General features: G+C 43.0%; 1 protein-coding gene across 5 annotated transcripts in view; it reads right to left on the reverse strand.

The window, feature by feature from the left end:
- Positions 1–2,618: 2,618 nt before the first annotated feature.
- SLC37A3 (solute carrier family 37 member 3) overlaps positions 2,619–17,552 on the reverse strand; it is a 36,025-nt gene continuing 21,091 nt past the window's right edge. For all 5 annotated transcript variants that reach the window (XM_072999964.2, XM_078376243.1, XM_072999966.2 and 2 more), the window contains 8 exons: positions 17,268–17,352; positions 15,786–15,991; positions 14,755–14,896; positions 13,970–14,071; positions 13,354–13,401; positions 11,980–12,131; positions 5,422–5,487; positions 2,619–3,718 (listed from right to left, as the gene is read on the reverse strand). In XM_072999964.2, the coding sequence (XP_072856065.2) occupies positions 3,626–3,718; positions 5,422–5,487; positions 11,980–12,131; positions 13,354–13,401; positions 13,970–14,071; positions 14,755–14,896; positions 15,786–15,991; positions 17,268–17,352 (894 nt within the window). In that variant the 3' untranslated portion in view covers positions 2,619–3,625. The remainder of the gene's footprint in view (positions 3,719–5,421; positions 5,488–11,979; positions 12,132–13,353; positions 13,402–13,969; positions 14,072–14,754; positions 14,897–15,785; positions 15,992–17,267; positions 17,353–17,552) is intronic.

A 17,552-nucleotide genomic window follows, 5' to 3' on the forward strand; every position in this document is an offset into this window, starting at 1 on the left:
CCTACTAAGTAACAGGATTTCAGCCACTGACACCTGTGTAGACATCAAGGGCAGAACACATATCAAAGGTCCGCCTGAAGACCCAGTTCCTTGTGGATCTCTTGTCAATTTTCACAATCAAATTAAGAAAAATGGTGAAAGTGATTGTGCGCATAGATTCTCAATGTAGGGGAAAGGTGCTTTTCTATGGAAGGTCTACAATTCGAAGTGTGTTGCTTTCCTGAATAAGACCATGTAACTCACAAGGGTAATGTGTTTTTTTTTTACAAAATAGTTTAGTGACAAAACAAGTTCAGGTGGGTGAAGAGCCTCTCCTTTGGGAGAAACCACAGAAAAGCCGAAACCGAGTGGCAAGGACAAGGAAGAAAAATCAAATCTATGCCTCTGCATTGTTGGTGGATTAGGTTTCTATCTCAAAACAAGGAATAAAGATTGGCCTTCCAAGAAGGCTGACACTGGGTGACAGAAGATTTCTAAAAACCCCAAGACTCCCAGAAATTAGGCAATCACATACTGAAGAAGAGTGGATGGGAGCAGCCTTACAGGAAGATTGTCACAAACAATAACATACTTCATTAAGAGGCCTTTAAGGTACCAGCAACATTTCACTCACAGCAGCCGTAACATGATTTTACATTTACATTCATAAATATATACATATATTAAAAAGATATCACAACACATTAAGTATTTATAAAGGCAAAAAAATCCCTTTTCCTAAAAAGTAACACCTGATTAAGCCACCACCACCACCCCTGCCAATTTCAGCAATCAGAAGAAACTGAGACGAGAATCCATTGATCAGGAAGACATCCATTGTGAGCAGGTACAATATAAACATATTCAGAAGCAGGTGAGGGATTTGGAAATAACTCAGCACAGAGAAGACGTTTGTGTTATGTTTTCATATCCAATGCACATACGCTGTACACTTGACTATGTTGAATTTGTGTTGTATTTCCCCCTACTAAATTCAAACCAGGAACAGGCAAAGTAGCAATAGAGGGCTAGATCAGACAAAAATTTGTCCCATGTATATGGCAGGAAGTGAGGGCATCCCTTTGTTCCCAGTCTACACTAAATACCTACATGACAACATAATTGATGGGGGGGTGTTTTTTAAGAACCTGCAGTACAATGTAGATAGAGAGTATAGCTGATGTCCCGAGTAAAACCTGGGAATGGATGCAAGAGAAGGCTACCATGTTGGATTATGTGTGTGTGTGCATATGCAACTTTTGTGGACATCTGGAAACATCTTAAAAATATGAAGCATATCAGGTAGGCAACAAGGGAATGCATGGCTACAATGCATGAGACACCCCTACAACTATGACTCTCCTTTATTGAATTTACAGGGCAAAACACTAATCAGAAAACCACCACAGTGTGTGTTGGCTACCCCAAACCACCACCTCATGGTCAGATTCCCCTGTTCCTCGACATGCTTTTATACAACATGTTTGGAAATACTGCATTACATTTAATGTGTTCATGTTGCATTAACTTTTGCATTAACAGAAACACAAACCAACTGAAGAATGATATATATTCTCAAAGGCTTTCACGGACGGGATCTGATGGTTGTTGTAGGTTTTTCGGGCATTTTGGGCATGTTCTTAAGATTTTTCTTCCTAACGTTTCGCCAGTCTCTGTGGCCGGCATCTTCAGAGGATAGGAGTCAGAACTCTGTCTGTGCTCTGGTGCAGTTTGTGGGATAGTATATGGAATGTCAGGAAGAAAAACCTTAAGAACATGGCCAAACAGCCTGAAAAACCTACAACAACCATAAAGCAGTGGTCCCCAACCTTGGGCCTCCAGATGTTCTTGGACTTCAATTCCCAGAACTCCTGGCCAGCAGAGGTGGTGGTGAAGGCTTCTGGGAGTTGTAGTCCAAGAACATCTGGAGGCCCAAGGTTGGGGACCACTGCCATAAAGAATGATATTTTGAAATATTTAGCATTAAGTTTAAAACATCATTTTTGAAAGCTCAGATGCATTCCTCCTGTTCAAAGCAAGAGTAACTGTTTTGACATCAATGTCTTAACACATTATTTCCAAGATCTGAGTATCCCTCAAGCCCGGAGGACTTCTGCCCCTCTCATCCCACAGGGCAATGGCAGCATGAGATGGACTCATTTGAAGTCAAGCTTGTGAAGAAGGCAACATGGGAAGTGTTCATGGATGTGGCACTGTATTCTTTAGCAGTGGTGCTAGGCTTTTTACGCTGGCTAGTTCTGCCTACACAATGGTGCAGCTCAAAGGATTGTCCAGGTATGTGCTCCTAAGGTGGCCGGAAGAGATGTGACTGGATGACTCCCCAATGAAGAAGCTGAAGGTCTGCCTCAGCTTTCACAGAGATCGCCTCCTGTAAGCTATCACAACTGATCAGACATGGGCAATATCAGACAATCATCTCATTCCCTTCTGATCAACTGCTGAAACCCACTGAAAATCATAAGGTCATTTTCATTTGAATTTTAAGGACTTAGTTACAACTCTGATCACCATCTCTCTGTACGAGAGATGTTTGGCTCCAAACATCACTGGAGATGCAGCCTCCATTCTCACACATTAGGTAGGCGATTAAGAGAAAAATAAATCAAGTATGGAATGCATTGCACTGTTGGACAAAGGAAAGTTAAATTAACAGCATCAAGACAGGACAAATATTCAGTTATCAAATAAACAGAACACCACAGCCATTCTTTTTTACATGAGCATCCTAAGAATCTGGCCTGCTTCCATTGTTTCCTACTGTGTATTTTGTAAATATACAGCCAGGTAGTAACCAGGAAGCAGGAAGTTGGCACAATCAAGTTCATAAAAAACTGTGCTGAGCTGGGTTGACCCAAGGCTACTTTGGAAGGACGTTTTAGTGTCAAATAATTAAAAGGCCTCTCCCCCTCTGCAAATAAAATAAAATAAAATAAAATAAAATAAAATAAGTTGCAAAAGGGGGGGAAGGGCTGTCAGTTTCATATTATCTGGCAGTTGGCCAGATACAGCATAAAGATACAAGCAAATAAAAATACAAAGGAGTATTTGCGTACAGTCATCAGTGTCAAGCGATGAACGCTTTTCCTGGACTGTTCTGTTGTAGGCAAGAACGTACATTTGAATAATCCCTCATCTCCATGGAGAATGCTTTCTTCATAGAGGCAGGTAGTACAATAGAAAAAAAAGATGAGCTTGAACGGAGTTCTTGGAAATGGTTGTGGAAGGAGATTTGCAGGGGAGGGGAGAGTTTGGGAGTATTCAAAAATGAGTTCTGCCAGCTGCAGCCCCGGCTGGATGGATGGCTGCTTTCCTCTCCTCACTATGGACTGGAACTTGATGATTACCAACAGCCCTGAGACAAGAGGCAAAATTCAAAAAAGGAAGCGCTCCTCTCTGGCCCATTCAACAAGTTCTTCAGGTGGTACAGCCACCTCCATGTCCTCAGTCACTTTAGCATCTTCAGACCCCACGGTCTCAGCAGTAAATTGTGTCATGACATTGGTAACCCACGGCGGCCGTAGAGGAGGTGACATAAAGAAGGAAATGTGAAGCACCTGAAACCCCTCTCCTCTCAGCGGTTGCCCTCAAGGAGGTCCAGTCCATAGCAAAGGAGGGAGGGAAGTGGTCAACCCACTAATCTGCGCAAGCGCCGCTGAACCAGGAGCATCTGGATTTCCTTCACAATTAAAGGCGCAAGAAACACCACTGTTAAGCTGATCTGTGAAAGACAAAAAGAGTTAAGGATGTTAAAGTCGGGGGGTGTGCTGTTGCTGAATGCCTGTCTTTGTAGGCATAAAACTACGGGTTCAAATCTTGGCACTTCCCCTACCTAAAACCTTGGAGAGCAAACATTGGTCAGTTCAAGACTGAACCAGGTGAACCAACAGTCTGACTCTAGGCAAGGCTGTGAAAAGGTTAATTTCTAGGCAGCCATTGTAATGTATGGGTTAGACTGTCAGATGAGTGACACTCTCTACGAGTGCTCGACAGGAAAGCGTAGCCAGACATGACATCCTACGGAGAGCACTTGCTTGGTTCAGGCAATTGGCGCACTCAACACTTGACACAGCTGACATGTGTCCTTGATTTGTGGCCCTCAGCTTGATTTAAAAAGCTGCCTGCAAGTGACTGGTTTGGTTCAGGATGCCAGATGAAGCGATACCATGAGGGAGAGCCTGAGGAAGAAAAGGGGGGGGGAGAGAGAGAGGCAAGGGGGTTGAAATAGGGAGAGCAAATGGGTGGGTTTGCCTATTTTAGATACCCACTTGCTGCTGCAACTCTGACTAATAAGGCCCAAGGAAATATGGGTCTTGACACACAAAAGGTTCAGAGCTGCAGCCTTATAACGCATGGCATGGCATCACATACACGTATTACCTCAAAAGCTGGGTCACCAATTGTAGGCTGAGGTTTTGAACTGAGCCGTTCTCTGATTTCTGTTATCACTGCTGGGCCAGAAGCAGTTCAAACACAAGACTGGGCACCTCCTCAGTTTCACACAAGGACTGCTTGGTGACAAACAACTGGTACCGTGTGAAAAAAAAATCCAAAAGTGACAAACTACTGCTTCTAAGAAGCAGAGAGGCTCAATTCCAGTAACATCAGCTGTCTTTTTGGCATTTGGGGCTTTTTCACACAAACAGCTCTTCATGTGAAGCTGAGGGGGACCAAGCCGTGCCTGTGAGCTGCACTATGCCAAAAATGAAACACAAGAGATCATGGGAATCACTGGAGAACTGCAGACCCTTCTGGTTAAGTAGGACAGTCTGGGAAACGGGGCTGTCCAAACTCCTCTGGATGTGTTTAAGTCAACATGTACTTTTCTATCTCTTCCCTCATTTCAGAGGTATCATTTCATCTACATCGCAGACATTCTGTTTTAGAAGGAAGACTGAGGCCCACATTTCTTCTGCTGACTTTGTGCAGATCAACCAAAATTGTGGATCAAAAGAGGTGTGCGGCAGGCCGGCCGCAATGCCCATGTCCATCCAAAAGGAACTGGCAGCTGCTTCCTAAGCAAAAGGAAGCTGAACAACAAGCAGCCATGAATAGAGTAACAGCTAAGAGACTGAGCCATAAATCAGGAAAACCATTGGCTTGACTCTTGCCTCAGGAATTAACTTAGTAGGGCTGCAATTCTATATACAGGTACTTGGGAGAAAGTGCCATTGAATTAGGCAGGGCTTGCATGCGAGCAGACATGCTCAGGACTGCTCTAGAGGTGGCCTTAGCCAAATTTTCTCAAGCTCAGTTTGCAAGAGGAGAATAATAACTTTCTCCCAACCTAAAGGGTCATTGGAAGTACTACAGAAAAAATAACTGAGAAAGGGCTATGGAACAGTTTGTATACATAGAGACAGACAGACACAACACACACACATATTATCAAAAATTGCAGTGTTAAAAAGCAGCAGTCCTTACCATCAGGACGAAGAAATTGAAAACCCACATCCATCCCAAATTCTCCTGGATCAAAGAGACAAGGTACTGAAGGAGGGAAAAATACAGAGAGATTTGGGGTCATTAAGGAACATATTAACATGCAAAAAAAATTGTCTTTCTCTACGTGGCAGTTTACTTCATTTCCTGACTCAGCCACAGACCAGCACAAACCCCCCCCCCCTCTGCCCATCTCTCTCGCGGGGCCTCTTCTGCTATCAGAAGCTATTGGGGTTTACTTTATGAATTTCCTCAGTACCCCCAAAATCTTGATGATGCACAGACAGACAAACAGCATGCACATGGGCATATGTACCAATTCTACAGTGCCTATTATGGGCTGGGTGCTACTCTAACACTTGAGAAAAGAAAGGCAATCCCTGTCAGAACATAGAAAAACTATGTTTTGGACTACAGTTCCTAGAGTCCCCCTGATCAGGATGGCCACTGCCTCACAGGCTAGTGAATTAGAATCACAGAATCAAAGAATAATTGAGTTGGAAGGTGTCTACAGTCCAGGCACCTTCTCAGTGCAGGAATCCAAGTCAAAGCAGATCTGACAGGTGGTTGTCCAATCTTCTCTTGACTAACTCCAGAGTTGGAACGCTCACCACCTCCCAAAGTACTTGGTTCCATTGTTGTACTGCTCTAATAGTTATTAAGTTTTTTCTGACATTCAGCCTAAATCTGGCTTCCTGTAGCTTGAGCTCATTGCTGCGTGCCCTACAGTTCGGGGAGTTATAGTCCAAAAGTAGTTATTGTTCCCAAGCTCCGATCCCTGCCTGCAGGCTCACAATCTCACAGCCAGTGCAAAAAGAACAAGGAATGGTGAGGCAAGAGGAAAAGACGCAATCAGAGTAATGATTTCTAAAGTCAGAAGACATGAAAAGTTGTTCCATAAAAACAGACCTCTCAAATTTTGATTTATGATGATCATTATAATCTATAGAGTAATCATCGGCTGTATTAAAAGTAGAAGCATGAAGGAGGGAAGGCAATGGCACTCTTCTTTTCAGTATAGGGATAAATCTAAAGCTAAAAGAACTTGAAGATAAATACTGCTGAATTTCCCAAGTAGTGGAAATTCAAAGCTGAGATATCTATAGTCATGATTAAACTGCTTGAATTAAAAAATACAACCGCAGAAGCAGCCAAAGGAAGAGATAATTAGCTCAGCTCTCCCTCAAAGGCTCTGTAAAGAACTAGGGTTTTTTTTTTCAAGTGCTGGAAGGCAAAGACGGGCAGCTGGAAGTCTCTCTGGAGATAGCATTCTATGAGTTGGCACTATCAGCAAAAAGAGTGTGTTCCTTATGCCCATCCTCTTAACCAGCAAAGATGGCCCTCAAATGTCAAACAAAGACATGTGTGAGGCAGCATTTCGGAGAAGGGTAATCTTTTAGGGTCAACCAGCTCCTTTCCCAATCAAGGTAAATGGCATTGTCTGTGTTGTCAGAATTTGGGACTTTGGACTTGTAAGGCATCAAATAAATATTTTGTTCTCTCACTGAATTATGCTCAACCTCCTCCAAATTTTCCTCTAATTGATTAATCTAAAGAAAAAAAAAATAATATTGTATGACAAACCAATGCAAGTCTGTAGTTACAAAGAGGGATTAAAAAAGAAACAGAGATTTCACATGGATCAGAATCCTATTGTGTATTTGCATTTTATCATTTCTATTTTCTCTTTTGTAAAATTGTATTTTAAGCCTGTTGCTTATATATGTTGTAAACTGCCCAGAAGTGGGAGAGTTTAGAAATAAATAATTAAATAAATAATATTTCCTATTTGCACTTGTGTACGGAAATTTACTGTGTATTGGCAGCAAATTGATGCCATTATGCTCATCTAACTCTCCATTTGGATTAGTGACAGAAATAGAGAATTTTCCTGTCAATATGAAAGTGTATGTGGAATTATTTAAAGAAAAAAGTGATTAGATTAAAAGATTGGTTGAACAAAATGAGATCAATAGAGCAAATGAAACAAATTCTTCAGAGTACCAATATTTCATGGTTGAACTACTGTATTTACAATTAGAAAGATGGACTAATGAATGGGTAAAGAAATATAACAAAGGTAGAGAATACACGAAGTATGAATAAGTTCGATTATCATATGAAGACATTCAGATGATGGATTCAGTAAAGGGCACAGTGAGTAAAATTTACGGATTCCTGCTAAATTTAGAAAAAGAAGAAAGTGATAAAGAAGGGGTGAAGCTAGTGTGGAAACAAGACCTTGGAAAAAGGATAAATGAGGAAGAATGGAGGAAGATGTGGAATATGAGGGTTTTAAGATTTATGTCAGTGAGAATAAGGGGAAAAATTTAAACTGTGTTTAAGATGGTATTTCACACCAACAAAATTAAATAAAATTAATGCTAGTTATCTGAATGTCTGTTGGAAATGTGAGAAGGAAATTGGTACATACTTTCATATGTGGTGGGAATGTGAAAAAGTACAAAGATTTTGGAAAGAAACTTTTAAAGAATTAAATGAGATATGTGGAGAAGATATAGAATTGAATCCTGAGATCGCTTTGTTATCAATATTTGAGAATGTGGAATATGATAAGATGATTAAAGAATTGATAACTAATTTATTAACAGCAGCGAGATTAATAATAGCAAGGCAATGGAAATCAAAATCTGAATTTCAAATAGATGAATGGTATAGTGAAATATGGAATATAGTTCTAAATGATAAATTAACTTGTAATTTAAAGGTTAAGAAAGGAGAGTTGAAAAAGAATAGTTTTTATGAAATATGGGGCAGATTCTTGGAATATGTATTAACAAGAGGAAAGGGGAAAGCTCCAAATCAAGAATCAATGCAGTTCTGGAGAAGAGAACAATAAAAGAAGAGGAAGAATATAAATGGAAGAAGAAGATTACAGCAAGAGGTCCCGTCTACGGTGGTGGGGAACACAGTTATATTGTATTTTGATTTGTGTATTTTATGTTCATGTTTTAGATAAATAAAAACTTTTTAAAAAGACCCATTACTTTTACAAACAATGTCTTCTGGTGCAAATGAAGAACAAGAACCAAAAAGCTTGTTGACATGGGTCAGAGAACTACCTGCATTTTTCAACCTTTCTTTAGAGGTGCCTATGGGAACCATCATGAAAAAAGGTCTGAGCATCAGAATGTACCACTACATCACTCTGGTGGCAAAAAAATATTTTCCTTTGGAAGGTTACTTTGAGGATAGAGCACTACTGCTTCAACACTCTTGTAAATGCAATCAAAATACCTGGGGTGAATTTCTATACACACACCCCCAGTATACCTTTTGCTTCACCTTCCGCCCAAAGCATTCAACTTGAGGGAACGGATGCAGGGCAAGGTAGCTGTGCAATATTTAGTCTCTTGTTATTGAGACACCAGATACACTCCTGCTGCTTGCTTCCCACTAGGGGAGACAGCCCCTGTTTGCACAATCTCAGTGGGTTGCTATGGAGATTCGTTGCCACCACTAACTACAAAGCACAGGTACAGAAAGAAGTGGAGGATATGATTTGTCAGGCACAAAGCCCTTGTTTCTGCAGGAAGAGGTGAAGTTCAAAAGCTGGAGACGAACAAAGAGAAAGCACTAGACACTGGATTCTAAAGAGGATGTTTGCCATTGTGGCAACAGTCGCTCCTCCAGCATTGGGAACCATTTCACTGCTTTGTTGTTAGAATCAAAGCATTAGCTCTGGAGGGCCAAACCACTTGAGAGAGACAGTGGAAAGCCAGGATGGAGTCCCCTCACCCGTGCAAACACACAACAACCAACACTGCGGATAAACTGCATTAACATTCCCTGGAGCAATGCAATTCCTACAAAAGAATGAAAATGTGAATTCTGGCCCTTGGCAAGTTTTATGGCACTCTGTTGGAGGAGCCAATTACTTAGCCAGGATGCTAAGGGCAACTCCTGCCACACTAAGATTTTCCCCAAATCAGCCCTATATTCTTCTCTGCATGTGCACATCTGAGCTGTTCTGCACATGCCACCTTAACAATACTTTACGAGACACCTGCACACCCCTAGTTTCTATCTCAGCACAGAAGGCCATTATTCCAACCTTGCACTCCAGGCTTTTGGCCACAGGCAGGCCATTAAAGCCGGGTGGATTTGATTTAAATCAAATTGATCACCATTTAAATGTTTAAAAAACTGGATTTGTAATGATTTAAACCAAAATATCACTTTATTTAAATCACGATTTAAATCAATTTGATTTTTTAAAAAAAGATTGTTGGTTTTTACCCACCCTGAATTAAACATTATGCATCTACAGTGGTGCCTCGCTTAGCGATTTTATTTGGTTCCAAAAAATTCATCGCTATGGGAAAACATCGCTAAGCAAAACACAGTTTCCCATAGAAATGAATTGAAAACTGGATAATCTGTTCCAATGGGAACGGATTGCCGTCCTTAAACGAAAATCGCCATAGGAAACATCGCTAAGCAAAACGTGGTTCCCCAATTGAAATGCATTGAAACCTATTCAATGCATCTCAATGGGGAAAAAAATTACAACAAATTGAAAAAGAATCGGAACAAGGTCAAATTAGTTTAACAAAGGGTTTATTAAGTGCACTTATGATTTCAAGCATTCAAAACATTTTTTAAACATTTTTAAATGTATAAAAAACAGCCAACATGAGGCTGTCAAAACCATCGTTAAGCGAAACAGGGGGACCCAAACTGTCATCGCTATGCGAAGCATGGTCCCAAACATTGCTATGCGATAATCGCCCATAGGGAACATCGTTAAACGGAGCGCAAGATCGCTCTGAAAAAGCCATCACTAAGCGAATTCGTCATTAAATGAAGCACTCGTTAAGCGAGGCACCACTGTACTGCAACTACATGAGTTAGCTGCCAATATTGCCAGCTTGCTGCTGTATCTGCCTCTGCCTCCTCCTCCCCACAAGCCCCATTTACCTGCATTTTAATACTCACAAATAGTGAAGAATGATAAGAACATATTGTTACCTCCTTCACCAGCAAGTTTTAATAAGCCACTTTGCAGACTACCAATGATGGTATAGAAGCCTCCCTGCCTCCCGCATAAACTCACCTGGATTCAGTTTTGGGTGTGCCAGAACAGACATCACCTCCATCCCGCACAGAAATGTGGCAAGCTGGCAGCAGAGGGGCCCAGGGGGTGAAATCTCTAGTCACCTGGGGTGAGCAGGTGAGCAATGAAAAATAAAGCCTGATCTACCTTTACTAAAATTCTATTTCAGGCAATGTAGACGGGACCAAAACCGGTTTCAGATGCCAGGCCAGATTATCATAATGCAAACAAAACAAAAGTCAGCATTGTTTTAAAACCTTGCCTGGTTTACCATAGATGACTCGGAATTTTACCCTAATGAATGACGATGAGCAGGAATGAGATGGGCGCAGCTCTTGCCCCTTGCTCAGAGAGCTTGCACCACTTCTGTGCCAGGTGTGGACAAGGGAGTTTTGTCCGTCTTCCTCACCAAGGCAGTAACCGACAGAGCAGATGGGAGAGGGGATGGAGTGCCTGGGCCCCACCCCTGAGAGCCTGATGTACTTTTTCTGTGCTGGGTCAGGGAGAAAGAGAAGGCCTTGCCTCTCAACTCCACATAGAAACCAAACAGGCTAGCATCCCAAAGTGTGGCTGGCTAACAGTAGAAGGACAGCGGGATCCAGGCCTGAGTAGGGTCCCTACTTGGGTTTTTTTGTTTGTTTGTTTGTTTGTTTTTGACACTCAGGACTGGGCCTTCCAACTTGAGGGTCTAGCACCAAAAAGGGTGGTGGCAAAAGGATGGAGTAACTAGTGCCCAGAGGCACATCACCCTGGCACAAGGAATCACCAGGCAAGCGGAGACAGCTGGAAGGTCAGCCAGACATTCAGGAACCTTCCCAGCCCTGTCTATACCATAAATAGTGACCAATGACAATACGAAGCTGGAAAGCAAGGCCTGGAAGCTTTCTGTTTTTCTCACACTTATAAGGGTGGCTACATGGGAAGGGTTCTTAAAAACAAGTCTGGAAACAACAGAGGTCAAGATTCTTCCACTTAAGACACACAGCACTTGTCTAGGTACATTTTGTCTGCCATCAATCTCTCACAATTGAGCTTCAGTACTTGATCCCAGGTCTAGCAGCATAAGAGAAGGGGAGGGGGAACCTTCTCTCTACAAATTTTTATCTTGTCTTCTTTCTTCATCATTTTTTTTTTAAAAAGAACATCTCAAACGATGAAGCCTTTTCTAATAAAGATGCTACTCCAACCCAGCCCATTCATTATTTCAGTTGCTCTTCTCTGTACATTTTTCAGCTCTAAGACACAACACACATCAGGACCAAGATGTCCCTTCAGTGAGATGGTATAAATGTTACAAAAAGAAAGATTATTATTATCGCTCAACCTGAAGAGCTTGGGTAAGAATTTTACCTTTTTTTTGTTTCTGTGTTTTAAAATCTTCTGATTTCTGATCATTCCCAGAGCACAAAATAACAATATTAATAATGTATGGATGATTCCAAATCACTTAGGATCTCTCTCACCTGACCCACAGCCGCTCCGATACTCCCGGTGCCGTCAACAATCCCTGTCACAGTTGCCAGGGCCTCACTGCTTCCCTTCACCACCTCCTGACGCCCCAAGTCTGCAGAAATGGCAGAGCTAATCATGTTGGAAGGGCCACCGATGAAACACCCTATGGGGCATGGAAGGACAACACATAAGGCTATGAAACCTCCACAAAGGATATACGTGAGACAATGCATTCTCCGCCTATTACTCTTAGATAAGACTGCCATGCAACTTACAAGCAACAGCCCACTCAGGCTTGCAAAGACTAAATGTATACCCCTGGAATTGAAGAGAAGTTTCTTTTTTTTTAAAAAAAAAAAAGTGGGAGGTGGGCACTTTGGGGCCCTCCAGGTTCTGCAGGACAACTTCCACTTGTCCCTTACCACCGGCTCTGCTGGGTAAGGCTGACAGAAGATGCAGTCCAAGAACATCTGGAGGGCCACCACAGGTCCACTCCTCATTTCAAGACAGCATGAGTTTTTTTTCCTCCTTTGGTCTCTTGACGAGTCCTCATGCGGCACACTGTGGTCTTGCAGAACGTTGTGTGCTATGTGCCATCAAACTGGAACTGACTTACAGCAAGCCTGGCAGGGCTTTTAAGGTAAGTGAAATACTGTACTTAAGGAGTGTTATACCAGTTCCAGCCCAGCAGTCACACCATGGCTGAGCAGGGATTCAACCCCAGGTCTCCTGCATCCTAGTCGGTCACTCTGTCCAATACACCACAGTGGGTATCCCATGTGGCATACTAAAGAGTGACATATTTATTATCGCATAAGCTTTTGCAGATGACAGGCTGCTTTTCTGGATGCACAAATTGTTACCCTAGTTGGCAGGTGCACATGCACACAGAGTGTTTAGCAGGCTTCCCTAGATGCTTCTCTCGGCCCATTGTAATCTGGTTCACCTTGGCAGGAAGGAGAAGAGAGTCTATCAGCTGCAGCTCTCTAGAGCAGTGGTCCCCAACCTTGGGCCTCCAGATGTTCTTGGACTTCAACTCCCAGAAATCCTGGCCAGCAGAGGTGATGGTGAAGGCTTCTGGGAGTTGTAGTGCAAGAACATCTGGAGGCCCAAGGTTGGGGACCACTGCTCTAGAGGATGTTTAACTCCCCACATTTGTCACCAGCTGACTAGGGCTGATAGAAGTTGCAGTCTGGCAAAATCTAGAGGACACATTTTGCCCAGTCCTGGAATATATAGGAATCCAACTGTGGCGAGCGGAAGCACACTAGGAACTTTACAGATCACACTTTTACTTCTGCAGCAATGGGACTGCATACTGGTTTGGACTACATTTTCCTTCTCTGCTCTGCAGCCATGACAAAATGGGAGCCCCTGTGCCTTACCTGTAAATGCCATGAGAACTGCATTGACAAGTTTGCTGTTTGGTGAACCTACAAAAAGAAAACCCTGTTAGTTCGGTCAGGCCCTTGGGAGTGGATCCAGACTTATACATGTCTGATCTGTCCTTTCTAAACTCAAGTGGAACACTTATAATTGTGTCTTCCACCCACATCTCACTAAAAAAACTCAACCTACCAAAACTGATGGGCTCCTACACACCAAGCTACTTTTGAGCCAATGGCTTATTGCTACTGGGATGGAAAGCATGCTTCTAGCTCACTTTCTGTAGATGTGGGAAGGGGGCAGAGAAAGGTTGTCATCTGTTCAGGCCACACTTTTCACTCTGATCATTCACAACACCTCTTTCAGAAAGCAACCTTCCTGGAGCATTCAGCTGGCTGCTGGTGGAAACAGGATGATGGAGCAGATTATGGATTGCTGCTGGGTCTGAGGGTCCAAAAGGCTCTTCTGCCATTCTTTATCCGAACCCTTGTTAAATTCAGAGCTCCACTACCTCTCTGATCACCCATAACTGATGCGAAACTTGGGACAATAAAACCAACCAAATCCACCTGACTCCACCTATTTAACCCATACTCTGAGCAGCACAGTACTCACGGCTGTATCCAAAGAGAAAGGCAACAGCAAAGATTAAGCTAACGGCCAACACCGGTGCTCTTTTCTGGAGCCGATCAGAAATGTAGCCTTGAATGCTGCCCCCTATAGAAAGAAAGGGAAGGCAGGACCAGTTAGGAACAAAGAAGATGCTCAGTTCTGTGTCTGAGTCTTAGATGGCACTGATAGTAGCAGACAATAGAAAAAAGAAAAAAAGCAAGGAGGATAAGATTTCAGTATTTGGAAGCACAACTGCCTAGCAATACAGATTGCTGGGTGCTGTTCAGTGTCCTGGTTCCTCTTAGGGTTTACAGCCCCTGCCTCTAAACCATGGATGGGTAACCGAGGGCCTCCAGTTGTTTTTGAATTCTATAGTGGCCCATCAGCCCCAGACAACTGAGCTAACAGTGCAGGATGATGGAAGATGGAACAAAGCCAGGCCTGGAGGGCAGCCTAGCCCTCCACAAAGACACACATCTGCTTCTTGGGTCCTTTATAATTTATATTTTGCAACATATACAACACAGGAGGCACATATTCAGCCCCATTTTCCATCATTTAACTCAAGGGTAGGCAAACTGTTGCCCTCTAGATAGCTGATACCACCAGCCATGTCTACAAGTCTTATGAGAGTTGTAATCCCACAGAGGGCACTGGGCTGCCTCCCCCTGGAGGAAACTGGGGTCTGCTTAGCTTAGAATTGGAGTTTCCATTCTGATACATCTGGTTTTGACCTTGTGAAGTATAGCAAGTGAAGGAAAGAAAAAGAGGCACTTCTGGCTTCATACCTAGAATCCCTCCGACATCGTACCAAATAGAGAGCGTGTCCGCTTCCGTCTCCTTCCAGTCAAAGCTTCTGGTGAGATAGAAGGGCAGCCAGAAGAAGAATGAGTAGTTCACTAGCTTCAAGCACGCGTAGGCCAGGGAATACTGAAACACACCCCAAAGGAAAGCAGTTAGAATGGACGGGCCCTGCAAGCCGAGCCAGAATTGTGCTGTGGGTACACAGTAAGGGTGGGGAACCTCTCTGAGCCTGAGGACCAAAGTCTGCTGCCCGGAAGCCCTCAGAAGTCATATTCCAGTGGGCCAAAAACCAAAGGATGAGGCGCCCAAATGCTGTGACTTCTTAACTATTACTGGCTACAACAGTATCTTAAGAGAGGTATTTCAGGTTTTAAGAATGGAGGGAAACACAAACATTTACCAAACAAAGGTGCCCCAAATAAAGTGCCGCCCAGAGTAGACTATGTCTAGATGGGCGGCATATAAATGCAATGAATGAATGAATGAATGAATGAATGAATGAATGAATGAATGAATGAATGAATGGGTGGGTGGGTGGGGATAGATAGATAGATAGATAGATAGGCAGATAGGCAGATAGACAAACAAACAAACAAACAAACAAACAAACAAACAAACAAACAAATAAATAAATAAATAAAGGGATGTGGCCTTCTGTGGATTTCCAGAAGGCTGGCCAGAGACCTCAGAAGGATCAGATTCAGCCCCAGGGTTTCAGCTCCCCACCCCAGCACAAAAGGTCAGTCTTAAAGGAGGACGGCCTGGATTCAAATTCTGCCCCCTCAACAAGACAACTTGCTGAGCGGGTTGGAGTTCATCACCATCTCTCATCTACAACTCCTCCACTATTTCATGATAAAAATAAGAAGCAACAAACAAGCTGCCTCCACACTCCTTCCAACCAAATTCTGAATATTTTTGGTTTCTCCGAGATGCTGGCACAAAGCATACTGGCTAAGGTCACAAAAGAACTGCTCTAGCAAAAATGTAGCATAAGAATACCAGCAGTCCTCACCAATATTACGCCAGGTAGACAACAAGCCTGGAAAAATCCAATGGCCTCAGGTTGGGAGCTGTCGCTGCTAATCGAATCCACAGCCTGGATGGAATAATTTGGATCACGATCGTCATCCTCTTCCTTGATGCTGCCGCCAATCAATGGCTCACGAGCATCTTCCTCAGCAACAGGACCATCACCATCTTCTCCAACATCTGGGAGGCCTGGGAGAATATACAGAGAGCCATAAATGAAGAACAAAGAATAAAAGCAGCCCCCTTCCCCACCGCTGATTCTTCCGGGTCCTTTGTTTCTCTCCTTCCTCCCTTCTGATTAGCTTGCTTACTCTCCCCATACCTCAAGTTCCTCCTCCTTTGCTTAGAGACACTTCTAGACGATGTGCTGCAGAGTTGCCAGCGTTTCTACCCCGGTCTTCTAGTGCTCTTGAAAGTATCCTGTCTGATCCTGGAGCCGGACTCTGTCTGCTTTGAGTGACTGGCCGTTAGTTGGAAGACACAATAAATTAGTGCATTCCCTCATTTAACTGGGAATGAACTTTTCCAATAGCAAGATTCTACAGTATTGACTGCACTGTTCCCTGGTACTGAAAACTCGATACTGAAATCTATCAGCAGTGGTTCCAGTGGAGGAAAAACTCCCTCTGATACAACTGTTAAAACCCTCTGAGCTAGAAAACATCTCATTACAGTATTTTCTCCAAGTTATATCTTCCTCTGCAACTATTCCTACTTCCTTTGCAGGCTCCTCTGTATCTCTCAAGTAGACGCATCCCATCTAAATCTAATCGCTGCAATTGCCAGATCCAAATCTGGAATGAATGTTGGGGAACCTCCCTTCAACATCTACAACAAATACGAACAAAATCTTTCACTGCATCCAGATTCTGGATTTCTCTGCCCAGAGATCCAAATCACCTTCTTCCTGATGGCCTTGTATTACAATCCAAAGATTTATCCCATAATGAAGGCCTTCAGCTCTTTGTGATCTTAGTGAATTGTAGTTTGCACGGTTTTACTGCTCTTCCTATCATGTTAGCCTTTTGCACTTTTCTGCTCAGTTTCTTCTTCTAAGGCACAACATCTGCTGTGTTATTTCATCCCTTTCTTTTGTTTTGTTAGCTGCCTTAAACTCTTTTGACAGCATGTGTGTGTGTATGTTTTTTTTTAAGTGTATATGTGTCTGTCTGTCTGCATGTGGTTTAAAACAAGGTGAGCCATTTGTAGTCCTCAAGTCCTCACAATTGGTTACACTGGCTAGGGCTGATGTGAGTTGTGGCCCAATAAACAGCTGGAGAGCCACAAGCCACCCATCCTTGTGTTAAACAACTTACTGGACAGCATTGTGCAGACTCACAACAGATATCTGCACAAGCGGGCACTGAGCTAATGGGGTGCCGGGATGTATTTTAATGCAATAAAAGGGGAACTGCCTTGCAAACCGGGCAGTCAAAGGAGGTGCATGACCATCACCTGTACTCACCCACTTCTTTGGGAGAAATCACAAGGCCAAAGAAGACGACGACTCCTCCAGCAAACTGTACCGATGCTGTCACCAAGAAGGCATACTGGAAGGAAGGAAGCAAAACTAGCTCGTGTTACATGGCTCTTTGATTCTGTCAGATAAAGCAATCTGAGCTTCCTTCTTAAACCATTTTATGCCTTCTCAGGTGTATTTGTACTAGTTAAAACAATGATTTACAAATCCCTGAACTGCCAAATTTGAGTGATTTAAAGAGTAACCACAATGCTCGACAAAGGCATAAGC

Source organism: Pogona vitticeps, chromosome 5, assembly GCF_051106095.1.
Source record: "Pogona vitticeps strain Pit_001003342236 chromosome 5, PviZW2.1, whole genome shotgun sequence".
Taxonomy (NCBI): Eukaryota; Metazoa; Chordata; class Lepidosauria; order Squamata; family Agamidae; genus Pogona; species Pogona vitticeps.